Source organism: Augochlora pura, chromosome 7, assembly GCF_028453695.1.
Source record: "Augochlora pura isolate Apur16 chromosome 7, APUR_v2.2.1, whole genome shotgun sequence".
In the NCBI taxonomy this organism is placed as follows: domain Eukaryota; kingdom Metazoa; phylum Arthropoda; class Insecta; order Hymenoptera; family Halictidae; genus Augochlora; species Augochlora pura.
The window spans coordinates 15298974-15326941 of record NC_135778.1 but is presented as its reverse complement, the minus strand read 5'-3'; the positions used below and the strand labels follow the sequence as shown (position 1 = coordinate 15326941).

The following is a 27968-nucleotide window of genomic DNA, read 5'->3' as shown; positions in this document are numbered from 1 at the left end:
CTTATATCAATTTCTATATTACATTTTCAAAATGATCCATTCGGACCTCTGTTTATCAATTATTTCTGTTGCATTTTCACAATCACATCGCTAATTTAACTCCAATTCAAAATGGACCTTGACAACTAAGAATAAAAAAGAACGCCTAAAAGAACAAAATTCCATTCACCAATATTGATAATAACGCTCTCAAGTCCATTCACATTTTTAAAATGGCAACATTACTCTGCCACAAAATAAACTCTGGCTACCAGCTGCCAAAAAACGTCCTCGGAACGAATCGCTCGCATTATGCAAATCTAAAAAAAGAAAATAAACATCCGCGCCCAGCGCAGAGAGTCAGAGATAATTCTTTCTCGGCGATTCCCGTCGCCCCGCCGTTACCACCTGCTAGTCTCGGGGAAAGAACGAGTCGGTGAAACTCGAGCCGTCGCGACGGTCGTCGAGGTAGAAAAACAACGGGCGAATCCCGTTCGATAGTGTTACCGGCGAGGGAGGCGGCAGGTATCTCCGGATGTTGCCGGATCGTCACACGATCCTCGGAACGTGAACCGGAAGCAGCCGCCGATGGAATTTTCGCGGTCGACGCCGAGGATGGCGTTGTTAGTCGATCGCCGGTACGGCGGAGTTGGGACGGCGAGGAGGGGCGAGGAGGCAAGGTACACTTCTATGGGAAAACGACATTAACACGAAGACACGTCCCGGTGGGGATAGCCCGCTAGTCTGATTCGAGGCGACTTTCACCGGCTCGCGCGAAGGGAACTCGAACCGCGAACCACGGCGGCGCTGCCCGGCCATTACCTTCCACGTCTTGCCTCCACTCTGCACGTATTTACGGTGCGCCGTGCACCTTTTCTCTCTCTGTCTCTCTCTCTCTTTTTCTCTCTCCTACGTGCCTGCGTTCGCGGGAATACGTGAACTTTGGATGCACGCGTACAAACAGCGCGCGGATCGCTCGCCTCCTCGTCGCGCGAGATGACGTTCATACGTTGTATGAAAACACGGTCTTTTGACACGGACCCCGTGTAAATCTTCGGCTATTCGAGGATACCGGTGCGTACAGTCGACGGCAAAAGCTGGCGCGAGAACGCCAGGCCGAGACGCCGTTCAGCATCCACGCGCTGCTCCAGCCGATTCCTCGCGTTATTCGATGATTACCAGTTAGTGCGTAATATGTGCACTTGCTTCTTTGTTTGGGAAGATCGTGTTAGTTTTGGCTTGTCTTGGTTGGTTCTAATGTTTTTGGAGGTGGATCGTGTGCATTTGTAGCCGAGATGGGTAAAATACGGAGTAGTGGATACGAAGGAAGAATTTAAATCGTTTTAAGCGTTGCTGAAAGAGGAATTATTTTGCCTGAAGATCCGCAGTAATTAATAAGACTTTTTTAATGACACTGTTTTTGATTAAACAGTGTTTGAATTTAATGCGGTGTAATGACTTTACTTAAGATTATTATTTAAAGGGAAATAGTTACTTCGTATTCTTTGAGAATTAGAAATACATGACTGAGGCTCTTTTTTATTAAAATTGCTTTGGATTAAACTAACTGCTTAAATTTAATGTGATATAATATCTCGCTTAGAGGTTAATATAAATATCGCACATTTAATTACATACTTAATAATTGCATATAATATTGCACATTTTTTTAAATGTGATCTTACTGTCTTCGTATGAATAAAAAGGCGCCATCACATCTAAATAATCGTCTAACCTTCTGACTATTAAAAATATCAATATCCAATGTCTGGAAAATACAGAACAGTTACCTAGCTCTAACACTAGAACTCAAATAAGAATATGAGAACTAATCTACATTTCTCATTCTTATATAATTCTATTATCTTATTCACTGTTCGTTTGATTTATTTTTATATATCTGTATATTCCAAATAAATTCATCCGTAAAATAAATGATTAAACAACTCGATAAAGAATCACTTCGCGTCTGTTTTCTTTACACACGAGGTCCATAAACTTTCAAAAACGACTATCGACACAATTCTTTTTCTTTTTCGCTAGTAATCTGCAATATTGTTAACCCCTTGCACTAAGATTCCTTCCATGGTGTGTTGATTCAAATTTATTAATAATTTCCCTAATAGGGCCAGACAGTTTGAAATTCCTATAGTGCCTTTATTTACTCTCGTTTCTAGAAATTAATAATAATATATATAATATAATAAGAAATTCTTAATATTCATATTAAATATAATAAGAAATTAATAATATTCATATTTAATAGATTTTACATGAAATTTCTATAACAACTCTGACTCGTTATTATAGTGCAAGAAGTTAAAAACTTTGTTGTCGGCTGTGCTGCGAATGTTTCGACCGGCGATGACAAACACGAAAGATCCTTGCCCTGTAAAATTCGCGGCGATCCGAGAGACTTTCGCTACACATATCGACATGGTCGAGGCGATATACGAAGTGAATGCTAGCCCATCAACTCCGCATATCCATGTACCCCGCGGTGGTTACCTTGGTTCTGAGATCTAGCTGTTACGTATGCGGACATTTTCTAATGCATTTTTTGTGTAATTGCTACCGGTTTAAACTGAGCAACGCATGACTAACCGAACATTTAAATCGTCGATAAATTCCATGCGAGATAGCCGCTTGTATTTAATATAAAAAGACATATTATCGTTTCAACACATGGGAAACACAGAAGCCAATCTGTATTTCTCAGGCCATAACTATTGGCGGTACCACGGAAAAGTTTATTACAGATGAAAATAGTTAAGTATTCTCTTTTTCAATTAAGTGATCGAGAGTGCGGGATTCCTCTTTTTTTATCGGCGAGATGAAAGTAAGAAATAACCAATTGCTATTTGAAAATAAAACTAATAGTGAATAATGGTTTTTTAAATCTTTTATGTATGACAGAAGAAATAATCCTCGAAGTAATATGTCACAACGAGATTTTATTTCGAGAAACTTTTACTCTTTCTCTAGAAAGTATATGACCAACAGCTATTTGTCTAAGTTTATTTAAAAATGTAAAAGGAGATAATCGATCCACCGGCGTAAAAGAATTGAAGAATTGTGTTATTTTTCCGAATAATAATTATTTCAAATGACTCTAAAATAAAGTAATATATTACTTGAAATAATATACGAAATAAAGTCGTTTCAAAACTGCTCAGTTCTATACAAATACATAGAAGAATATACATACATAAACGAAAAATAATATAAAAGAATAAAAAAACATTGCTCGATCAGTTCATTATTCTATAAATAAATTTCTCGTAACACCAGATCAAAATTACGCCAAACACGGCTACCGAATCCCAACATAAAGTACGCCTTGCGATTTTTAGGTTCGCATTATTCTACCTTACACTCCAGCGGCGACGTTATCGCAGCATTTAGGATCATCTTGCTCATAAAAGGTCTCGCGGCCATTTCGCATGCTAAGAGCACGGCTAAAGAAGTTAACTAAATATTGCAAAAAAATTAATCGACCCGATCGCGTTGCAAAAGCACCGTTCCTTAAAAGCTCTCCGAGTTATCGAATACCACGCGTCCCCCTTCCCCCCAACCCTGCCACACCACCGCCGGTTTAAGAGACGCGGGATCCTATTAACTAACCACCTCCTCTTAATATCCACATTCTCCATAATCTCGTCGTATATCACTCGGGAACCAGCTAAGCCCTCATCGTAGCAAGACGTAAACTGTAAACCATTCCGGTGCGTCGTAAAAAGGTACGCGTGTCGTGGTCTCCTCTCTTCGCCGGATCCACCTGTGTCACCCGAAACCAGCCACACGAACACACACACATATATACATATAACTCGACTCGCATAACTCCGTTCACGCATCCGAGCAACGGTGTCCGTGAACGTCGTCGTACATATTAATTTTTTTATGGCCCCACGAATCGGACGTCGCCGCGTCGATGCCACGGCGTACAACGTAATTTAATAGCTGGCCCATCCCGCGACAGACCTAAACAATTTTCGCATAAATCTGCGTGAAATCGCCGCGAGGGTGCACGTCATCTTGTTAAGACTGACGCTGTTATCGCGTTTATTGTCCGTATTTCAAACGGGGCTCGATGCTCGCACAGGGAACAGGTATTTAAGTAGTGTTAAGCCTTCGTGCTCGCAGCTATTTTAATTCGGAATTCAAAATGCGTTTACCGACGTGCGGTATTTCCGTTTCGTGTTATTTACTGCTTTGTAAATTAGCTGCGAGGAAGTGGTAATAATGCTAAGTGCAATTTTTATCATAATTAATAGAATAATAATAATTGATAGTAATATTTGATTATTTTATCTAATTTCTTTTATATTTTTCTCTTATTCAATTTGTTAATCTGCAATGTCATGCGTTTCTTCTAGATTAAAAATAAAATTTGAGTCTATGTTATGCAATTTTCTTTCACATATTACGCCTTCTCGTTAAAGACGCCATAAAACAGTAAAGAAAAATTCCGGAATCAGATTTTAAGGATTTTAATAGACCATCGTAATTTCCAATTTTAAAGAATAGATTGAAGAAAATTGGAAAACAGTGTGAAAAAATGAAAGCAGCGATTTCAAAGAGGGTTTAAAGATCGCAAAGATCAGAAACCTGGGCGATCGGATCGGTTGCTTGCACGAAGGAGAGAACTTGTTTTCTTTTCGAAAGCATGGTGGGGGCAATAGTCCTTAAAAGGCAGGATCGGTCGCGGAACACAGGCTCCGGAGGACTTCCGGAAATTAATTATGCCCCATAGCACTCTTGATTGCTTCCGGAACCGCGATAGGAGAAAAAGCCGTCCGGCAGATCTTAATCGTGAAACAGTTAGCGAATCCGAGGATGCTACCATCCAAGTTACGTGGAAATTTTGTTTTCGTAACGACGGATATAATTCGCGATACACAGACTCGTGTACTCGTCTCGCGTTCCCCCGTTCATAGTGATTTATATCGGACGCGTTTCCGCGAAACTGGTTTCCGCGATAAGAAAAATGAATTTTCAGAGCCGTCGCTCGCCTCCGAACAACAATTCGCTGCCGCGAGGCAGTATTGCAAATTCGCTGATACGAGATACGCACGTTGCATTGCGATAAATTAAATGATTTTCTTTTCGCTGACGCCGTTCCCAATTAGTCCGACGGACTGCGGCGGCGCGATGCCGGAATCCGTTTAAACAACAAAGATTACAGAATTGATGCGGTCTTATACAATTCTTTCGTTTTTCCCTCCCCCAAAAGTAATACAATGCAACCCCGTGGGCGAGACCGCGATGAACTTGCATTTAAGCATGTTTCCGGCGATTGTTGTAAATTATCGCGTCTCATTATCGTAATGAATATTAACATCTCATTGTTTGATCGATGAGCCTGAGAAATTACAAATTTCCGTTTCTCGAAGCCATTCCGCCGCTCCGTACGTTGCATCATAATCGTTCGCGTAGAACGACGTATAGTTGTGCAATGTACAGGGTGTGCTTCCGAAATCGCGGCACTATCGGGAGAGGGTTGACTCTGTACTAACGACTCCGTCGAACGAATAAGTGGATTTACTCGGACGAGGCGCCGGCCACGATTTAATCAAATTCGAAAGTTGCCCGAAACATGCATTACGTATTTCCTACGAAAATACGAAATTTTTGTCGAACACAACGCATCGTTGCGGAATCCACTTTTTGGCAGTCCTTCGAAAACTTTGTTAGCCCGAAAGAAATTTTACAATGGCAGTGTTATTGAAGAATTGATTAAGAAGTCCACGTTGGCTAATTCTTAATTTTTAATACACTATACGATCGTAATTGATATTAATTTTAGTCCGCCATGACTAGATACTGTTGCTACTTTATAATTCTTTAAAAATGATTTTATTATTTAATATAACCTTTACCTGTAAAGAATGACTCAAAAATACTTACAAACACTATAAACGAAGTACTAATTAAAAAGTTTACAAATTGATACAAATACCGCTCTAATCGACATACGTAAACTACGGTTACGTGAAGACGTTAATGCGAATTAACCGCTTACTCGCCGTCAAGTAAATGGTGAACTAACCTTAATGGACGTGTTTTCATGTTTCAGGCGATATCAAGACCACATTACTGTCCGGGAGTAATTTCAACGTCACTTGGCATCTGGCTTATCCCCATCGGGTGAGTAGACGTTATTTTGTATCTCGACGAGGATACGATGAGTTTTTCATCCCGCGACGGACCGTATCAACGATTTAAACCTCCGCCTCTCGTTAATTCACCATCGTTTTATCTGCGTCTCGACTCTCGACACCGCACCACTTTTACCATGAGCCGAGTTAATTGAATCGGTTGGCGAATTTCGTTAGTAGCCGGTGGCAGAAAAAGAAAGCTGCGAAATTGTTCCGGCGTAACCGGTCGGTAATTCCTGCGTGTGCACGTGCTCCGCGCGCCACTGGAAAGACCGTTAACGCCTGCGCGCGCTGCGGCGCGGAAAAATGTCGAGAAAACTCGCGCTCGAAAAGCAAATAGCACGACCTACGCGAGCCTCGGATAAAACCGGCCGGCATTTTATTATTTCGCCTGGTTTCCCGCATTCGTTCGGGCAAGCACGAGCCTGCAACGTTTGTACACACGCGGAATTCTTTTTAGGCTAGCTCCAGGGTCACCTTGCGGTAGGCACGCTCGCGGGAACACTGCGCTATTCGTTTTTATAAACTAAATATATATATACCATGAATATTCATCGGAAATACCACAGTGGGTCCTCGACTTCTTTCTGCTAATTACGTAGACATGAAATTATTATAATCGTATCGGTAAATAAGTTCGTAACGACTTCTGAATTATTCATGGAGTTATAGCTGCGCATGCGCTGTGACGTGTATCGATATTAATTACATACGCCCATACGCCGTGCGTTGCTTTTGTTGGGATTTTAATTAGGGATCCCTTGAAGAACAGTAAGAAGAGGAACTCTCTTTACAGCCTTATAACGTTCTTACACGCTACCATGATCCGTTCGAAAGAAGACCTTTAATGTACACTTATAGACGCAATAGCCTGGCCACTCTATTCCAAGGACTGTTTCCTTACGAGCGTTCCTTGTCCTTACAAGGTTACGTCTTTCATTTCACCTCATTATGTATACGTATTTCTTGACATTCGCGCCTACCTCGGAGGTAGTTGCACGGAGGATAAACAACCCGAATAGCACGCGATGTCTTAAAGACGTACCAATACAAACATCCGAAATAAGAGATGTCTTAAAGATATTTGAATACGTTTGCCACGAAACAATAAAATTGATCAGCGTGCATTGATTTATTTTCCATGAAAATGTCTTGAATGTCCTAACAATTTTAAAATAAGGAACCGGTCACTTGACCGCGGTATCTTTAGTGCTAAAGACATAACTTTATGTAGACACATTAATGCTCTCTTCCCAAAGTATACATTGCAGTCAGAGAAATCGCGTTTACATTATGACAGCTCAAAGAAATATGTGTCACGGTACCTGTGAGAGCAGATGATTTTTCTTACCGGCACGAAGCAGCTCCGTAACCGCGCGTAGGATCCCTAACCTAAAACACAACGGGCACCGGTGAGATTCATATTCCTCGCGTCGCGCCGCCGCGAGTCATCGTGAAAGACATCACGAATTTGTCCGCGCGTGGTCTACGAAAGGGAAAGAAAAGGCAGAGGCTGAGCCCGGCCTACGCTTACTGGACGTCGCTCAAGGTGATGCTTGTTGAATAATTCAGAAGCGGGGCCCGCCGTGCGTCCGCGGGTACACACCCGCGACGACGACGCGACACGTACCTTTCGTAGATAGGTAGTTAGGTCGTCGGAAAGAAGGTGGCAGTGGCATGGGGTAAAGTCGCTTTGCATGTGGAATAACGTGGATGCGTGCGCGGGCCCCGAGAGAGAGCCCGTGCCCCCTCTGCGCACCCTTTGTACCCCTACCAACAAACACGTCGGTATGTCGGGTACCGTAACTCGGCAGTCGCCAATGTCTCGGATCGAAGCCAGAGCTACGGCGCGGTGGAGCCCGTTGCTTGGAAAAGTCATCGAGCCGTGAACGAACGATTGAAATTGTTCGCAGGAATTCGCGAATAATTGCGTCATAAAGAAGTTGCCGATGCCGATGCTAAAACGAAAATCCCTGTACCGACTACGCTAGTCGGCGAGACAATGGTCACGTCCCTCTTTGTTCGATGGGAACTGACTAATAGGTGGATGACCCTTCTACAGCGGAAGAAACCGGCGTTTAACCTATGTCTTTCCAGCTATCTCAAAATAAGGAACTGAGTAGCTACTACAGAGATAGCTTATAACACAAACAAAGAGCAAAGAGAAGGGGGAAAATTGTACGGTTACTTCTTTTATAATGGCATCTGATTCTTTATATAGAATGCAGATTTGCCATATCAAGCTCTGAATGTAATGTATATAACGTAAATACAGCAATGTATTTGCATCAATTTTAAAGCGTGCTGTGTAAAAGCAGCCATTTCGACCAGCTCGGTAAGTTTATTGTTTATTGTTTCTTGGACCACTGTGAACCAATCCATGAATCCGTCGCGGACGCAACGTGACTTTCTTCTGAGAAATGTAACGAACTTACGTACGTGTTCCTGCAAGGTTTTCCTCTGTTTAGTAACTGGTTTGAAATGGCGTAGCCGTAGCATAGGCGTCCCACCGGATTCTGCCACACGAAAATATCCCTGGCATGAGAAAAATTCGACAATAACACTGGGTGCAGGTGTGTACGCCGTGCGAAGCAGTACCACTCCGCGAAACCGCCTCTTCCCTTTCTCCGCCGCGTTTCGAGCGGCGGCACAATCGTCGCGGGCCGTTGGAAAACATTTCAAACTCTCTCGCCGGAGATTATTATACGACCGGCGGGCAGACTTTCATCAAAAGTGACAAGCATCTCCAGTGAACGGATTCCATTCCGCTCGCAAATGCGTTCCGAGCATTGTATTTTATAACACCGGTCGCGGTGACGTGTTCCGCGTCTTAGGAAATATTAGGCGCGCGAGCGAAACCTACGCGTTCCTACGATTACCGTCGCAGATGCCGCCGCAGAAAACTGTTCCTGGCATGTTTAAAAATTTGAATTAGTTGAATTTATGTTAGTATTTTTTATTTGTGATTAAAAATAATGTGATTAAAAATAATTTCGGATTATTATTGAATAATGAATAGATAATACGTATGACTATTTATGTAGAAGCCAAATCGGTTAATACTATTTTTTTACTTTTACCTGAGCGACGCAGATGGCGCTGAGATATATCTTTAAATTATGCTTCAAACGCGGGGAACAGTTTCGAGCAGTTTTAAAAATTTCTATCACCTATCACAAGTTGTTTTTGAAATGTATTTGAATACTTTTAACTCACTACTGTTTAAATATTATTAGGAAAAATCTACGACTGTTATTTCGTAACAAACATAACTATATGACTATTCATCTAAATACAAGTCGCTTGAAATAGTTTTTATTTGTATTTCGCTAAGCGCCACGGATGTCGCTACAATCCAGTCTTCGAACTTTTATAATTCGAGCGCGGGAAACTGCCACGAGCACTTCTCTTCTGAAATTAATTGAGATAAGCTATCATATACGCTTGACTGCGCGCGACTTATTGGAAATCTGTTTTTCCTAAAACGAGAAAATGACACGAATTTATCGCGGAATGTTGCAACCCGATTTATTTATGCAAAGTCATTTAAATACCGGCAATCCGCGTTTACTTAGAGTATCGTTGTAATTAAGGTGACAGGCCTTAAACTTGACTTTTTCGATAACGGCTTTTTGAGGTCCGCGGGGATCTCGCTCACGGTGGTTGACAGCCTGAAAGTAATTATACGTTATCTTTTGCGTGGAGGAACATCGTACGGTTGTGTTCACGGAACGTGACGCGTAAAAGGAACGCGATATTGTTCCCAAGCACGACTCCATTAATAACGGTCCTCTTTTTCTTTCGATCTATATTGAAGGTGTCGGCACAATAATGCGGTCGATGGTTGTATTGATCAGCGGCTGTTATGGGAGAGTTCACCTGCTGGAATTTATTCAATTATATTTCGACAGGATGCTGGACGCGTTAACTTGTTTCTAATATGGAATCAAATTAAACTTTTGTAAAATCGAACGTGAATATCATACATATAATTATATGTACATAATGTATAATTGTTCATAGCTCATAGCAGCGTTAATCAATTTCGACAAAATTTTCAGCGTGCATGTATATTAAAAAGGCCTAAAAATACATTATTTAAATTATCGTGATTCATGTGCCGATAAAAAAATTGAACAATGTGATAGCTCCGTCTTATAAAGTATTCAAATTGTGCGATTTAATTTTTGAAAAATTATTTTGTTGAAAAGGTGTCCATAAATACGTGTCCACCGTCATCGTTATCTCCATAGGTCGAGCTTTTCTCGCAGGAATCTCATAACAGCGTGGCCGCGTCGGCGCGTCGTCGTCGTATTTGATGGAAAAAGCTCGCAAGACCCGTTTTTTCGTCGACCGATCGAACGGCGGGGCCGGTTTCTACCTATGTCACCGATTCCGCGATAAGCTCGCCCGATACCGCTATCCGAGCACGATCGATGTCTCAACGTCCTCTTGACCGTTTCTCGCTTCCGACGCGAGCGTGGCGAACGAAACCGCGCGGAAGTTCACTCATTGGAACTAAAACGATTCCGTCCGTAACTTGGCTGCGTTTCCAAACGCAACGGCATTAACCCGATCCTGTTAGCCGTACACCAGCTCTGCGGTCTATCTTCCACGGCTTAATAGTTTCCGAGAGAAACATTCTTCTCGCTTCCAAATAGCTCTTCTGTAAAAAAAAAAATAATCTTCTTCCACAGTCGTAAAGTTTGGCTGACCGTTCCGTTGTTTATGTTGCAGGGTGGCTTTCGGTTACAAATCCTAGATGCCCTCGACAGGCCGCTGGTCGATCTGACCCCCGTGACAAAGAACAGCGAATTCGTCGAGGACGACGCCACGTGAGTTGATCGACGCCGCGCGAGAAGAAACAAATAGAAAACGGGGAAACGTGAACGTGTTGATTTTCAGGGCGCAGATCTACGCGGTACAACTGCCCCAGAATTTCACCTGCACGGACTGTACGATTCGACTTCTTCGCGAAGCCGAGGAGTGGGGTGCGAGCTATAGATTTTGGTCCTGCGCCGATATCGACGTAAGACTGCTTGATCATTCTTGATCATTATTGATCAGGACGATACATCTGATCAATCTGATGTACTGGGTACGATTCCAAGATCGTTGTTGTACGCTTACGTGTAATTTTTGTCGATTAGATCGTCGATAGGAAGGCCTATAGGGAAGATTGCAGCGGTCACGGCCGATATCTTCTGGGTCGTTGCAGATGCGATCGACTGTATCACGGCACTAGGTGCGAATTTAAGGAGGAATGCCTGGATGACTCGGACTGCGGTATTCAGGGCACGTGCATCGACAATGGCGGCACGACCGCGCCCACCAAGCACTGTTACTGCAACATCGGATGGTTCGGTCCTGGTTGCGCGAAGAGTAAGTTTCACTGCAGGACTTCGGTTACCGTCCATGGAAGTTCGATCCGGGAAACCATTGCGTATCCAGAATTATAATAGATTCCAGTCATTAAAGACGCTCGAAGATATTAGGACACTTCGGTGAAGTGTTTGGCTTTTAGTTTGGCTAAGCTACTATTTCAATTATACCCTTTACAGTTGAGTGATGGCTCTGATACATCACTGAAAATTGCTATATTACGTCCTCTTGTGTATTATGATTCGAATGTAAAGTGTCAACCAAAGAAAACCATGATTATTCATGACTCGTACTATGCTTCAAGTTAACACTTGCATCAAACGCAAAACGAATATTATAAAATTTAATTGAACACAACACGTGAATTTAATAAATTTTCCAAGGTAGTTGGCATAGCAATCAAAGCGTTCAAATTGCTATTTGCCGCATCATCAAGGTAACACGTGTCTCAAACGTTCGACTTCATTGCAGAGTCGCCAATCAAGACGATCGACCTGGACCTCGACGCGTACACGATGAGGAAGTTCTCGGACAACTTCACCTTCTACTGGCGCATATTAAAGGAGAGCAAAGAACTCGAGGGCGTTATGGTGGTAAACGGTACGAGCTGGGTCGGCGTTGGCTGGCGACCAAACGACTTGACACCGGCCTGTCGAGCTTTCCCCGAGATTCAAGAAAAACCAAAAGGGGAGCCGCTCCCGCAGCCGGAGCCAAAATCGGAACCGGAACCCGAGTCGGAGCCGAAAGCCGAACCGAAACCGGAACCCGAGCCCGAGCCCGAGCCAGAGGCGGGACCGGAACGGTCCGGTGCCAAGAGGAGATCGGCCAAAGCCCACGATCTCACTTCGTTGGCCGCGACACCGCGGTCCGACGCTGATGTCACCGTGCAGACCAGTGTGACTTATCGCGTCAGCACGAAGCAAGGCGAATATCCAGTTTTCTTTCTGCACGATCGCTTTTGCGTCTGCACGCGATGATTGTCGACTCTCGCTAATTAACCCCTTGCACTATGATATCTTTTAGAACTGCGTTGATTAGCACATTTTCGTCCTTAATAATTTCCTTGATGGAACAAGGGGATTTCTTCATTTACTTTCAGTCCCAGATTTTTATGAGGAAACATTCAAATTTCGTATTGATTTAACAGAAATGATTGGCAGTCGTATTTATTAAAATAAGGGGTTAACCCCTCGCACTATAATTCCTTTCACGCTGCATTAGTTAGCATTTACTCATTTTTTATACTTTCTTTAACCCCTTGCACTGTGATTCCTTTCATGCTGCGTTGGTTAGTATTTATTTATTCTTAATATTTTTCTCAATAGGTCCAGACAATTTCTGTTTCTTTTATTGTCTTTATGTATCTCCGTTTATAGACCTTGATAACAGAAGAATTTATTTTTATTTAGATGTAGAAGGAATTAAAAATATTCATATTTAGTAGCGCTTCCATATTACGAGTCTGACTCGTTGTTATAGTGCAAGAGGTTAATGAAGTATCTCTAATATTAATTCACTAGATTAGTCAATTATCACTACGCGGTGATACTGAACTACTCGGTCTGTATCCCAACAAATTCATGAGCGTATGCACACCGTGCGAACTTATCCGCAAACGACGATAATCGACAATCATCACGCGCGGATTATTCCGATTGCGGATGCAAATGCATTGACCAATTCGCTCTAATGCGCGTGCATAACTCTGCGATGCAGAGTGTTACTTAGTATTAGATCATTCATGCGTTTAGATTGCCAGGGCATTGCTGATTAAAAGTGAATGCACCTTATTATTTTGAAATCAGTGTCAGGATGATAAAACTCGTGGAAGATGTAATACATTTTGCAAGCGCTTTAGAATATATTGTATTTAATAATTGAGTATGTGTTTTATATTTCTACAGGACGTAAAAAGAGGTCTCCAGATTCCACGGCAACCTCGACGAACGGTACGTATCGATGCTTAAAGGAATATTTACCAATAAAAGACTACCCACGCTTCCCGTAATATTATACAGTAGTAACAAGTAGTTAGCTTTTGAATAAGTAGTAGTGTGTATTTACCTATTCTCGTTCGAGACACTACGCACAAAAGGTGGTGGTCCGTAAGAGGTATAAGCAGTAGGTAGTTGCACGACGAACGATGCTTTGTTGCACAGGGGAACCCGTCGCCGAGCCGAGCACTGTCGACAGCACCAACACCACGCCCGAACCCAAATCAGAGCCCGTATCCGAGCCTGAACCGAAATCTGAACCTGAACCCGAACCTAAATCTGAACCCGAACCTAAATCTGAACCCGAACCTAAATCTGAACCGGAGCCTAAATCTGAACCCGAACCTAAATCTGAACCGGAGCCTAAATCTGAACCTGAACCTGAACCTAAATCTGAACCGGAGTCTAAATCCGAACCAGAACCAAGTTCAAAACCCGAACCTAAATCTGAACCTGATACAAAATCCGAGCCAGAACCGAAATCGGAACCAGAACCAAAATCAGAACCCGAGCCTACATCGAAGCCGGCACCGAAGTCCGACGCGGAGCTAATATCCGTTTCAAAATCTGTCTCGAGCCCGGAAACGCGGTCTCAATTGAAAACGGTTTCCAAAGCACAAGCCAGAGCCTACTCGGAGCCCAATAGCACGCCTGAGCCTAAATCGGAGCCAGAGCCTAAATCGGAGCCAGAGCCTAAATCCGAGCCCGAGCCTAAATCCGAACCTGAACCAAAATCCGAGCCTGAACCTAAATCCGAACCCGAACCTAAATCCGAACCCGAACCTAAATCTGAGCCAGAACCTAAATCCGAACCCGAGCCTAAATCCGAACCCGAACCCAAATCCGAACCCGAACCCAAATCCGAGCCAGAACCGAAGTCGGAACCCGAACCGAAATCCGAGCCTGAACCCAAGTCAGAACCAGAACCAAAGTCCGAACCGGAACCCAGTTCCGAACCAGAGCCAAAGTCTGAACCGGAACCCAACTCCGAGCCACACCCAAAGTCAGAGCCGGAGCCAAAGTCTGAACCCACCTCGGAACCGGAGCCGATTTCGGGCCTAAGGTCGAGCGCCACAAAAGGTAACGAAACTAATCAGACCAGTCGACGCTTCTCTCCTCATCTACTTACACGCGCTTTCACTATTCGCATAGGGTTGCGAGGCACATTTTAATCCGTCCACACTGTTATTGAGACTACTTCTTGCGCAGAGTGTTCTTTAACATTTGCGCGATACTTTATTGCGGACAATTGATATTTTATTTACCACTAGATTATTAATAGCGCGTTAAGTGTCGTGTATGAGCCCCAAAAATTATCACAATATCAAAGTTACGTAACTTTTGGACGGTGGATACTTTTTAACATTTATAGTAATAATGGTTAGATTCATTCAAATTTTTCAGATTAATTTTCATTAGTATATTATTAAGATAATATAAATAAATTTAGATGGAATATCTGTAACTCTGAGTCCAAAATGACCCCGCGTCATGCGCGAGTTAATTAATTAAATCGAAACTAAATATTTAGAATGTATCGTAATAACTATTAGTTTAACTCTTTTGTATTCTAAAAACTTTTAGTAACATTCAGTTCGTTCGCATATAATAGTAAAAATAAATTTCAAAGTCTAGTTAAAAATTAGTGTCGTCTTTGTGAAACCAACGGCACTCAACGCATTAATAATTTCGTTTAATGGTGAAAACCGACAGTGTAGAAAATAATACTCTCTGCATATACTAGTCAAGAAAGCTTATTTATCTCCAAGCAAAATTACATTTCACCTTATCAAGGAACACACTGTTACAAGAAGAAAAAATTGTCGAAGATTTGTAGAGTCTGCACACAATTGCCGTAACTTTAAGTCACATCAACTTCTCAAATCTTCGACATAAATTGCACACGATCGTATAATATATCTAATCAATCTAAGTACTCCACTTCTGGATCGATTAAAATGGAACACCCTGTACATAGTCGATAAATGAAATTCGGGCCACACATTTTCCTCGTATCTGTTAGTCACCCGAATGTCTCTCTGTACACGTTTCCCCATGTAATGCGTTTGATTTCCCTTGAATGGAGGGGCGAAACAGTGTCGTCAAACGAAACTTGTAGCAATCCAGTAGCCAGTTTTAAGTAGCTGACAAGAAGTAACGTAATAAGTACCATTAACCCTTTGCTCTCGAGTAATGACTCTGAAACTGTTCTATCACTTTCTAAAATAATATTTATACTAACATAGTTTAAACATAGAAAGATTGTTCAAAGTGAAATTATTAGCGCGTGAGTTGCAAGGATTAATTCTGTATGCATAAAAATACATTTTGCGAAGTAAGATGGGGAATTATACTAGAAATCAGAGAAACGATCTTAAATTTACAGATAAATGGCTTCGAGCGCAAAGGGTTAATAACGTATCCACGTAATCAGTAGTATACTAACACGACGTACAAACAACACCCGTTCATGGAAACTAGGTAAACGTAGAACGTTGATCGACTCGAGGCGATTTGTATTCGTCTCGTTGTACCAGCTTCCTTTGTCGCTTATGCATTAATATCGTAGCAATGGTTCTGCGACAGTACAGTCGCAAATTCCGCCCCCCCCCTTTAATTCACTGTAATACACAATCATTGTTGCTCGCAATATTCTATACAATGTATTCCACAGACAGACAGATTCGTATACTATAAACGCCGATGGTAACGACCAATGAACAGTGTGACCAACGGTCGAGGTTTCTATCTCTATTGAAGATAATAGTTCCTTAGTACCATAATCAAGTCATCTATGAACTCTGGCAGAAAATATCCGACCGAACTAGAGACCTGGTCATTACAGTTGTTAAATATTTTCGATGAAGACGAACTAAATGATAAAAATAGTATTGATACAAGTATGCTTGATTTATTAACACTTTATTGACTGGTCATTTCACTGTAAACATTAATGCCATTGCAGAGGAATTGAATTTATTTATTTTATTCATCGCGCAAGGTTTCTAACATTTGAATGATGATATAATAATATGAGAACTTGTGGTAGTATCTTTACTTCAATAATAGATAACAAATTATTAATTATAAACCGATTTGTAGGCTACCGGTCGATAAAGTGTTAAAAAGCGTACGATGTGACAATTTTATATTAATCTGTGAAACGATTTAGTCATTTTAAATATTGTCATTAAAATAAGCTAAATTTAATGGCAACAGAAATTAAATACAAATTTTGCTCCTTCAAGCTTCACGAATTTTTATAATTGTTTCGATCGTATATATGCTGCCGGGGATATCAACCACGATTTCAAAAGCATAATCACAGCTCGCTCTCGTCAGAAGCTCTTCAACGTGCCCGAGAGCGGCAGCGTAAAACTCGAGACTGCTACCTCGAATATTTTAAGTCGCCACGAAAAGTAACTGTACACCGAGCGAGTCATCGATCGGTTAATCGCTCTGTACGCGAGATCGACTTATATTTAAATCTGACCTGGTTTATTCGTGATCGAAGCGATCCTGCCCGGACCAGTGCACAAGTACACGCCGAAACACGACTTCAACCCCATGGACTGCACCGACATCATAATCGGATCGGCGCGCGGCGAAAGTCACAGGATAGCCGACTATTACACCAGGGACCGGTCCACGCCGAGGAAGGACGACTATTGGGGCGGCAGGGACACATTGACCGCCGCCATGGGTTACGAGAGGGACGGCGTCACCACGATACTTTTTAGAAGAAAATTGGCCGCGAACGAGCCGACCGATCACGAAATCGTCGACGCGAACATGCAAGTGATATGGGCCAAGGGACAGGAGCCCGGCAAGTACGTCCATAATCCGCCCAGCGGCGTCGAGAAGGCCAAGGTCGGCGTGAAGGACTTCTACAAACCGGATGAACTCAAGTATCACGGCCACGGCTCGCAGAGGGGAGCTCTCAGCCTCAATTTCTTTGGTACTTTGATCGCACTGTTTCATTGTAATAATTTTCATAAAAAAATTTCATTGTAATTCAATTATAATGTCATTATTAGACTGTGGAGATTTTACATTTTTTCATAAAAATAACCAAAAGTCAAATACGAAAATGTAATGACATTAAATGAATTTTTTAACGTTTTTATATTGTATACAATTTATTAATGTGATTGAAACACATATTTTTGTCGAGCTTACGACTCTTATGCTTAACTTTGACAATCTTTATTTATCATAGAAATTTGCAATTTTGTTATTATTCTTTTATAATAATAATTTGTATAGTAACACTGAGAATATAATTAAATTTTTGTATTATAGCGGATCAAACTGGTGGTAGATTTCATATAAAATTCTACTATCAAAATGTAGAATGAGTACGAGCTAATCAACGTAATGTTAAAAAATAGCACAAAGGGTTAATTGTGTTTTTGGTGTATTTATTTCATTGATAATATATAGATCGTCGGATATTTATGCGAAATAAAAATTATCCACGTTGGTTGTAAGAGTCGCAATTCGATAGAAATCATTTAATTTGGTAATCGTTTCTTATATTTTCTCAATATTAAAGAATTGAATAATTTCTTATTTATAACGCGTTTTATATTAATTTTTATATCGATTAATGCGTCTCGAATACTTCCAGAGGAAAAAAACAGGCCAGAGATGGTAAACGGAGAGGCAACGATGCCAGTTGGAACCTGCCACGGCGAATGGCACTACCCTAGACGGTGCTCGCCCGAAAATGGCACCTGCGAATACTCCATTCAATGGTCGTACAAGAGCCGAAAGGTAAAATAATCTTCGCGAGACGCGCTCTAATAATAACTGCACCGTTAAGGATCGTATAAAGAACGACGGTATTCTTGCAGGATCAATTGTCATTCGTGATTAGCACGACGCACACGAACAGCTGGACCGGCGTCGGCTTCTCCGACGACGAGAAAATGGTATAGTACTTTCGGTCTAAGCTAATAAATTCCCGTAAAACCCGGCGGTAATTGACGGGCGATTAACTTTGTTCCATCTTCTAGTCGCAAACGGACGCGGTGCTCGGCTGGGTCGATGACAAATCGGGCCGCGCGTTCCTAATGGACACCTGGATCAGCGGATACAACGCGCCGTTGTTGGACCCGTCCCAGGATATTTACAACACCGGCGGCAGCAAGGCGGATGGCGTAACGACCCTGAGATTCTCGAGGAAACGGGTGACGAAAGACAACAAGGATCTCTCGTTCACCGACGACCACTGTCTCTACATGATGTACCCCGTGAAAGGCGGCGTTTTTAATGCTGTCAACAAAAAGATACGCAAACACGACGCCGTGCCGGTGATCTCGTCCGAGAGGATATGCATTAAATCTTGCGGTGACGAAGGTGATTGATAATAATTCGCTAAAGAAATAATCTAATAAATAGTCTCTAATAACCTAGTAAATCTACATAATTAGTAATAAGTAATAACCTAGTAAACAAATAATTTATCCTTGCTAAAATATCGTTTCACTCCTTAGAACTGGAAGACATGACCACGCCCGCACCCCCAAGGCTGCATTACAACGTGGAAGTGAAGCTGGTGAACCTGGGCGACGGTTTCACAGCGCCCACACCTGGCAGCTCCGATTTCGAAGTGATTTCAAACACGATATCCGACAGCTTCGGCCCAGTTTTCGAGAATCTGCCCGGTTATTACCAGCTCCGGCTAAACGAGTTACAGAAGTGAGTTCTAGAAGATCTGTAGATGCGTTTAATGTACGCGGAGATTTAATCCACCCATAATTTGTCAAAGGAGCGACGAACAGAACGGTGTTATCGCGAACATGGACCTGATATTGGACAAGAACGAAGTCAAGGGCAGGTCTCTGAAGCCGGTGGACACCAGTGCAGCTGCGGAGAAGGCTTTGAAAGAAGCTCTCGTCGACGGGAAAGTCGGCGCACTCAGCGTCGACCCGCAGTACCTGATTATTAAAGCTCCCCGAGGTGTGTAGAAGATGACAGAAAATATTTAGCAACAGAAAATCACTCGTCAGAATACTTTTAAATTAATAATAGGCGAAAAGTCGGCAAAAAAATTACAAATGATTCTAATAATCCCTGCCATAGCAAGAATAATTAAATTAATTTATAACAGACTCCACGCTTCTGCGGAAGGAAAGTTCAATGCCCTAATATTGTACTTTCTTGTAATATTGTATTTAATTCCATTATATCTTTCCCTATTATTACAACAAACTTAACAAAGCGAGCTTAGTAGTGACAAGCTGATGTGTTCATACATCGCTAGCTTCATACAATGTATTTATTAAGTATATCATCATGTATATATTTATATATTAAATACGTAAGTGATATAAGGCATTGATCCAACATGGACAATTGTTTCTTTTGTTTTTGGTCACCAGTGAACGACTTAATGGGAGAAGACACGGATGAGGGATCGTCGTTTACGTCGGACCTATTCCTCGATCCGACCAAGCTGTACATTGTCGTGGGTTGCGTGGCCGCGTTGCTTGCCCTGGTCCTGTTACAAGCGAGCTGCACCCTATACAGATCATCCAGAAGACGAACGACGAAGGTACTACAGATCAGTCTACCATATGAACGTTCTACTGTCTCTCTTTATATACGTAGCGTCTTCTCTTTGCTGTCTCTGCTCGCGTCTCTTCTATTCATCTCTCCCACTCTCTCTCTTTTTTCTCTGTCTTTTTCTGTTTTTTTTTTCTCTTCTCTCCGTTTCTCTGTGTGTATTGTGTGCATCTAACTCTTTTTGTAACGATCGTAGTGCTGTGTCATTTGGTAAGAGCAGTGCTGGTTTCGAAGTCGAGTCCGTTTCTCCTTGGATCCGTCCAGTAGTAGGGTTTCTAGAGTTTCAACGTAGCCTTTCTGTAAGAGCTCGCTCGAGTCAGCGTTGATAGAAGAGGAGGATGATGATGATGATGGGGAGACTGACTCGACGAGATCTGTTCACCGTAGATTGTTTTTGTTCTCTCTTGTGATTATGGCGTACGATCGAAGGACAGGGGCGCGTTGTCGCTCGCTGGTCCGACGACGGGACAGTACCCGTGAACAGTTGTCGCCTGTAGTTACCGGCCGCTCTCTTAGTGAACCCGAAACGATCTTCTGCTTCGCTTGTGTTGCATGATCCGCGTAAAGAGGGTGTACTCGCTGCCTCTGGCTTCCTCCGACGCTCCCAACCCGATTCATCGCACGAACGCGACGCGGTACCATCGACAAAACGGCGATCACCACCATCACCATCGCCATCATCTTCGGCATCATCACCAACACGCTCCATACGATATGCAACGTCCTAATCCCAGCTGGTAGAAGCTTCACACTCGGTACACGATCGACGCGCTAATATTACTCATCGTACGCTCGTTTGCTCACTAATCCAGGTATAATTCTATACTGGTTCTCTTGCTATACTTTCTATCTATCTGTCTCTATCATTCCAGTCTCTCTCACTCTCGCTCTCTCTCTCTATCTATTTCTTTCTCTCTCATCAAATGTGTTTATTTTCCCTGATTTTTCTAGCGTTTCAGACGCGAGCAGATCGACCGCCTCTTTACTCGGTCCTCGTCGCGCGGTTCGGCGAGTTGCGACCGGCTACAAGTGATTGCAAACAATAGCATAACCGCGGGACCGTTTGTCTCTAGAAACGCGCGCAGATGATTTGGGAATCAACTAGTTTGTCTATTGTAGCACCGAATACTTATAAATCGTAGAATCTAACGGTTGAGGCACCTTGACTGCGTCAAGATCGCTAGAAAGTCTGGGCAGTAACTGTTCGCCGACGCCATGAAAAACGACTTCGAAAACAGCACAGAACGATCTCTATCTCGTTCGCTACAGTCTTATAAACTTTAGACATCTGTGCCCGTGCTAATGGTTACAATCACGTCGATCAGTCTGTGTAATATAAAAACGAACGCCTCTCGTGCAACAGCCGCGAAGGATAGCGGATGCAAGGGGCGCGCTCGCCATCATGTCGGCAGCTCTGTTCTTGCATCCGCTGTCGAAGTTTTCCTGAACGTGGCCGGAAACATTCGGTTTGCACGGCAGCGAGAGACTACGACGAGCAGCCGTCGTCGCTTCGGGAAGTCAGCAACTTTAAGGTTCGATGCTTCTGATTCCAGGATCGGCTGATCGCTAGCAACGCTTGGAAGGACTACGCTTCCGGCGCGAACACGAACTTCGCGTTCGAGGCGTTCGAAACGGAGGAAAAAGCGCCGCCGCCACCGGTCTCGAGTCTACCGCGTCATAGAGAAATGACCGGCAACGGCCTCGGCGGCACCGACCAGGTGGAGGGCCCGAACAGGATGGTGGGACCACGGGCGACGTACAGCCTGCCGCGGGCCCCGGGATCCAGGCACACGGCGCCGATCCAGCCCGGCTACTACACCCAGGACCGCAGGGACCACTATCAGAGGTCGAAGGGCAACGCGCAGAACCCGGCGGGCGGCGTGTCGACCCAGCCGAACCAGCCGGACTTCTACTTCATGCCCAGCCAACGGAAGTACAGCGGCGAGGTGGTGCGCGTCTACGTCGACTACGGCAGCCAGGCAACGAAGTAGAAGAACACGAAGCTCAATCAAGTGTTCTCTCTCTTCTCTGCTTTCAAATCACGAGCGGACAATCACGTTATTTTTTTCGTTCCCCCCTCTTGTCTTCTCTAACTCTCTCCCCCCCCCCCCCCCTTTAGTTTACATCGCTTCAGTGAAGCGACCGTGTGTACATAAAGCGCAGTGAAAAGCGGACCTGCAGGAAATGAAAAAAAGACTTCGCTCGAAACGAGCCCACCCCCGCCGGTGCTGCCCCTCTTATCCCGATGGAACCGTTTTCCGTCTGACAACCTCGTTTCCCGTCTCCTACCCCCAAATCGTTTCTTCTCTATCTCGTCGATATTACTCTCGCTCGCCGTGCGTCGCGCGGGCTGTTTCGAAGAATAACCATAGCCTTCCACGGTTCTCGTTACGGAATAGTACGCAGATGTGGCGCTTACGACCAAAGAGTTATCGATAAGGCGCGCCCGATCCGCGGCCGGTTCCGTACGAAGCACAAAAGGGGCTGTATCGTTCGTCCGTTCCACGCGAACGCGACACTGTACTTACAAACCAAGCATGGACGTTTGAGCAATAAAACGTTTGTACATTCTCTTTTTAATCGAGCGCGACATGCTTCCCTCTCTTTGGCTCTGTTCGAGCGGTGAACGAACGTTTCGAATCTAGTGTACTCTGTAACTTAGGGGTGCGTCTCTTGATCAACCCTCTGTAATCGCGTTCTCGCGACCAAAGGATTTGTCACGCTTCTGCCGATTCTGAGTAGGTCGCTAATTACAGTACTGTTTCCCAATAGTTCACGAGGCTGCAAAAGACCATATTTCTACGAAATAAAATACTTGTAACAATTCTCCTAGACACGTGGGAAGCGGAACAAACGAATAACACGCTATTTGTCTCTGCAATAATATATGCGTATCATTTTTGCGTTTATTTTACAAATTATTAGGAACAGCTATTATTATTATCATTATCATCATTATTATTATTTAGCAGCGTTTATGGTATCGATTTCGGTTTCTGAAACAACTATAGAGAATCGAATAAGTGTTATGAGGCACATAATACACGTTATAGGGTACACTGGTTCACGTTTATATCGACGTTCTTCGGAACCAATATTATATTAGTTCTAAAAATGTAAATTTTTAGTTCTCGTTTTTAGTTAGGTGAAGACGTCTAGCGACCATAGCCGCAGCTTATCAGTTATAGAAAATATTACAAAGCTGTGATATATCGCACACATTGTCAACTTAGATGTAGGTACGTATGTAGAACCCATAGTTTTAATACACGAAGAATATACAATGTATTTATTATCCGAAATAGAACTGTAACAGTTATAGAACCGATATAATATCCGAAATCGATATAAGCCAGAACCTATACACCTTGTAACAGTTATTTTTCGGTCTCCGTAACTGTTTCAGTCGAACCCCAAAATACGATTATTTGAATCAGTTATTTGTGCGAATAGAGTGAAGGAGAATGCGAACTATTAGAGAACAGTACTGTATGTAAATCTTGGTCAGAAGAAATTGCGTTATAAAGGGTTGAAGTTCGACAACCGGTGGGAGAAGATCTAGGACATCGATACAGGTTGTCGTCGGTACTGTAGAAACGTTCTACCTGTAGACAAGCCACCCCTAAGCTGTCCACCACCTGTCGCCGCACACCCTGAACCTCCGTGGGGTTGAACTAGCGGTCAGTTTCCGGTGTTTGCTATTCGATAAGCAGTATAGAACGATGTTTTCGAGACTGAGTGGCCTCTGCTGATCGCGCCACGTTCTAAAATGTACGGCAGACGGTCGTAAAAACAGTATTCGCGCGAGGGTACGACCGTTGTAAAAATATCCGCGGATTTAGGACTGTCGCGTTAGCCACCGACGAGCAAATCATATTTCGGTTCCCGTGCGACGAAACGGTGTCGTGTCGTTGCCACAGAGAACGAGAGCAAAACAAGGAGAAAACGAAAACAAACTGCAAATTCTCATGGCTGTAATTGTCCTATTAATGTCAACAACAGTGCTGGTAACGGTAATAAGTGGCGACGACGCTTTGTAGACACTAGTGGCAACGGTGGTGGACGCGAGGACACCCTCGCGAAACTCGATATTTAACACCGGGCCACTATTTGAAATTCTTGTCCATTCTCTCTCTCTCTCTCTCTCTCTCTCACTCGGTTTCTCTCACTCCCTCTCTGTCTCTCTCTATTTTTTGTTTTATTTTGTCTTCGTGTGTCCTCTAATGCTGTTTAGATTGGATCATGGAAACTTGTGTAATACTTACAATGACGACACCACTGTCGACGATGACAATCATGTTGGTACGGATTTATAAATTATTACAATAATGGTAAAATTAACGATAATACTTGTAATAATCATAATAACGATAGTAGCAGCAGTAGTAACGATGGCAATAATATTACAGTATTAATAATTACATTTAACGTCGTTAACAACGGCGTCGCGCGCAAAAACATGACTTCCGATGTGTGTGTGTTTGTGTCTCTCTCTCTCTTTGCGTGTATATATATGTCTATATATGTATATATAGTATGTATATATATACGTGTATGTGTTTCTCCATGAGCGATGGAATATTCAAGATACATAAGTAATAAGTAATTAATTAATTAATAATAATTAATAATAAGGCGACGCCACCCAGGTAAGCTTTTTTCCAAATACCACCGAGAAAGTCCTTTGTGGATCGTTTGTTCGGAAGCCAATTAATAGCACGCATTGCCTCTTGATCCTATTATTACATAACTAGTAATCGAGCACATAATTTTTTCTTTCGGTCCTACCGTAAAACGTTTTTTTTCGTTTTCCTCTTCGGTCACACACACGTGCGAAGTATGAGAAACAATGGGTTCTACACGCTCTGAAAAAATCAAGCCAGCACACCCGCCGAAGCTCTCGCGGTTGAGGAGCACAAGAGAATGATTTATGCCATCGGGGTTTTACGAGAATAAATGCGTCTCGAACATAGTATACACAGTAGGAGAAACAAGTACTCATACACTCGGCGTGTTTGCGCATGCTTTTTCCTTTCTTTTTTTTTTGCCATTTTCGTCGTTTAAGTACTATATACTTTATTTGTAACAACTAGGTTTAAAAATTCTTTCCATCAGTCTATAGAAGTTTGATAGAAAAACCACGTCCAACGCGGATTCACCGTCTGGCGCGCGCGTCGTCTTTTTTTTCTTATATTAATTTAACAGGTATGCTGAAAACGGTGTTAGTAATTCGAAAGCAAGGTATAGAGGTGGTGTATGAACACTGTTTTCGCTGACTGTATACAGAGCGCCCCGCCCAACGTGTGTCGAACCATCAATATTCATTTCGTTCGGTACCTCCGTGGAACACCTGCGAACGACGCGCGCTACAACACGCTGTCGAGTTTACAGTATCATTTCGGGGGTCGTTCGTTTAAAAAAAGCTTTCCAGGGTCTCGTGCGAGGAGGTACGCAATTCCGTTCGACATCCTTATTCCGCTTCGAAACTAATAACATTCATCGCGATCGGAGGCTTAGGGTTGCCCGAGGTAAACGAAGATCACGCCTAAACGAAACCATAAAACTTCACAGGCGAGATTCTACCGGGATACAGAGTATAGAGGAAATATTTCAACTAGTAAAGTGAGGTGGATGACCCTATACGTGTTTACAGTTCTACCAAGCAAATTTGCGCTTCTCAGTGCGCAGACGCGAGCGTTGCGTGAGCAGGAATTTTTATACAACGACAAGAAACGATCGTCTTGTTTTCTTATCGAGCTCCCGGCTGCGTTTCTTCGTCGGCTCTGTTAGATGACAACACACCTCCTAGTATCCCTCATCGAGTCCCACTGCTCACCAACCCAAATTTGCTCGGTAGAGTGAAATTTGCTTAGAATAAGGATAAACCTGAAGTAAAGGATAATGGCAGCTTGGTTTCTCACGCGATCAGGCTCTCGTTAGTCGATTCTCTTATCAATGGAAGCGTACTGTGTGTCTCCAATAACGAGCCCCATCTTAGGATCACCGACCGGTGATCGTCCTTCAAATCCTTAATTAATTCCTCAACGATCAAGCAAAACTAGGAACAGGTAGCCGCGCGTGTTTTGCTCGGAGATCACGTTTACCCTTATTCTGTTTTACTGTTTAATCATACAAACGGTTATTATAATAGAAACGAATTTATTTATACGATCCGCCGCTTTTATATCAGCTCCGACGGGTATGCTGTATTCCGAATAGTTTCATTTATTATTTCTTATTCATCACTATCGCATTCTTTCATACAAGCAAGCAGCATGCAACAAGCATGCAATGTAGATCACGCATACCTCTTTCTTTCACTCTCTCTCTCTCTCTCTCTCTTTCCATTATTCTCTCTTTCTCTCTTGCTTTCGTCCTCGCGACGTGTCGTTTAATCATCTTGTCTCATCACCTTTTGTCTCGTCGTTCTTCTATTCTGGTATTTCTTCTTTTACAGTACAACACGGGGAAGTCGGCAGCACAAAAGAACTGTTCTCTCTCTTCTCTCTTTGTTTTTCTTTCTCTCTCTTCCTCTCACGCGACCTCTCATTCACTTTTTCTCCCACTCTTTCACACTCTCCGGCTTTAATTTGTCGGTCAAAGCAGTGTAGTCTCGAGAGTACGGACAGGCGAACATCTGATAAATGGAGTGAACACGATAGTAAGGATTAATTTTAATTTGTTAGTAAATCGTAATATCCCGCGCACGCGATGCTGCATTCTGTGCACAGACGAAGCCTAGTTTTTCACGCAGGTTATGCTCACGAACGACCGGCTTCTGCTCGTCACTCGATCATTATTATATATGTATATATATATATTTATGTATATATATGTATATATGTATATTTATATATATATACATATTTTTATAATATTTATATAATAATCTCGCTCTCGTTCTCCCTTTCACTCTCTTTCGTTCGCTCGTTCTCTCTATCTTTCTCTCTCGCATTTGCTTACTTGTTTTGTAACTCCCGTCTTTGTTCTATTATTTCACGCTTTTATTATTCGTTTTCTTGAATGACGTGTCTTTATCGTTTTCGGAACTTGTGTGTTTTTCCTTATCCCGCTATCCATCCCTGCCTTCGAAACCTACCGATCTTTCGTCTTCTGTATTCTCTTTTTCACTCTTTCTCTCTCTCTCTCTCTCTTCCTTTCTGTCTTACTTTCTTACGCTCTTTCTCTCGCTCGCTCTCGCTCTCACACGTTTTTTTATCGCTGTACATCTATCATCTATATTGTCACTCCGGCAAATTGATGCCCACGATCGTTCCCCATTATCCGTTCTGCTATCCTGCATCGCTCTCGTTCGTTCGCCGCTTATTGTTCGCCGTTTCACTTTCTCTGTCTGACGTCGGAGTCCTTGTTGGGCGTTGGTTTGCTGCCAAACAAAATGGGTAACGATCAATTGGAATCCCTAAGCAGCTTGGAAACGGTGCAGGACGACTACGAGGCCACATGCGAGCGAGTCACGCGATTGGACAAGACGCGGGGGAATCGATATGCGACGACATTGTCGCTCTGCGGCGGCACGATAGGCGAAATTTCTGCTCGCTCTATCCGTTCGACTCGGGGGAGGATTATCTTATCATCGTGAAATTAATGCCAATATCATTGATCTAGGAAAAATGTTTAATTTTCCAGCGGGAACAGCAATTTACTCTGCGCGTTTCATTATTGGCAAAAATAACTCAGAAATAAATTGGAATATTCGCTTGATATTTTAACTAGATATAAAACAAGCGTTCTTCCAAGGTCAGAGCTAGGATCAAGTAAAAATATTAAATGCTTTTCTTTTTATCAATAATAATATATTAACTTGTTAGTCTGATATCAGTTTCAATAATAAGTGGCTTATATATTATTTCTTTACAACTAT

At 42.8% G+C, this 27968-nt stretch overlaps 2 protein-coding genes across 4 annotated transcripts in view; one reads left to right on the top strand and one right to left on the bottom strand.

Annotated features, from left to right (window-relative positions):
- The window catches only part of Nahoda (DOMON-like domain-containing protein nahoda), a 40459-nt gene extending 14967 nt beyond the window's left edge, over positions 1 to 25492 (top strand). Inside the window, exons 3-18 of one of the 3 annotated variants that reach the window (XR_013494550.1) lie at positions 6059 to 6129; positions 10878 to 10975; positions 11046 to 11169; positions 11291 to 11522; positions 11994 to 12446; positions 13427 to 13471; positions 13682 to 14596; positions 17031 to 17474; positions 18147 to 18292; positions 18373 to 18450; positions 18535 to 18877; positions 19015 to 19219; positions 19290 to 19480; positions 19903 to 20075; positions 20654 to 20898; positions 21640 to 21760. Coding sequence is in view for 2 of the 3 variants with exons in the window: in XM_078187146.1 (XP_078043272.1) it covers positions 6059 to 6129; positions 10878 to 10975; positions 11046 to 11169; positions 11291 to 11522; positions 11994 to 12446; positions 13427 to 13471; positions 13682 to 14596; positions 17031 to 17474; positions 18147 to 18292; positions 18373 to 18450; positions 18535 to 18877; positions 19015 to 19219; positions 19290 to 19480; positions 19903 to 20075; positions 21640 to 22077 (3956 nt within the window). In the remaining variant the exon portion in view is untranslated. Of the gene's footprint in view, positions 1 to 6058; positions 6130 to 10877; positions 10976 to 11045; positions 11170 to 11290; positions 11523 to 11993; positions 12447 to 13426; positions 13472 to 13681; positions 14597 to 17030; positions 17475 to 18146; positions 18293 to 18372; positions 18451 to 18534; positions 18878 to 19014; positions 19220 to 19289; positions 19481 to 19902; positions 20076 to 20653; positions 20899 to 21639 lie in introns of all 3 variants that reach the window. The other 2 variants (XM_078187146.1, XM_078187147.1) reach the window with 2 other exon arrangements.
- Bsg (immunoglobulin domain-containing protein Bsg) overlaps positions 24419 to 27968 on the bottom strand; it is a 27417-nt gene continuing 23867 nt past the window's right edge. The window contains exon 5 of the mRNA XM_078187149.1: positions 24419 to 27470. Coding sequence (XP_078043275.1) covers positions 27425 to 27470 — 46 coding nt within the window. The 3' untranslated portion in view covers positions 24419 to 27424. The remainder of the gene's footprint in view (positions 27471 to 27968) is intronic.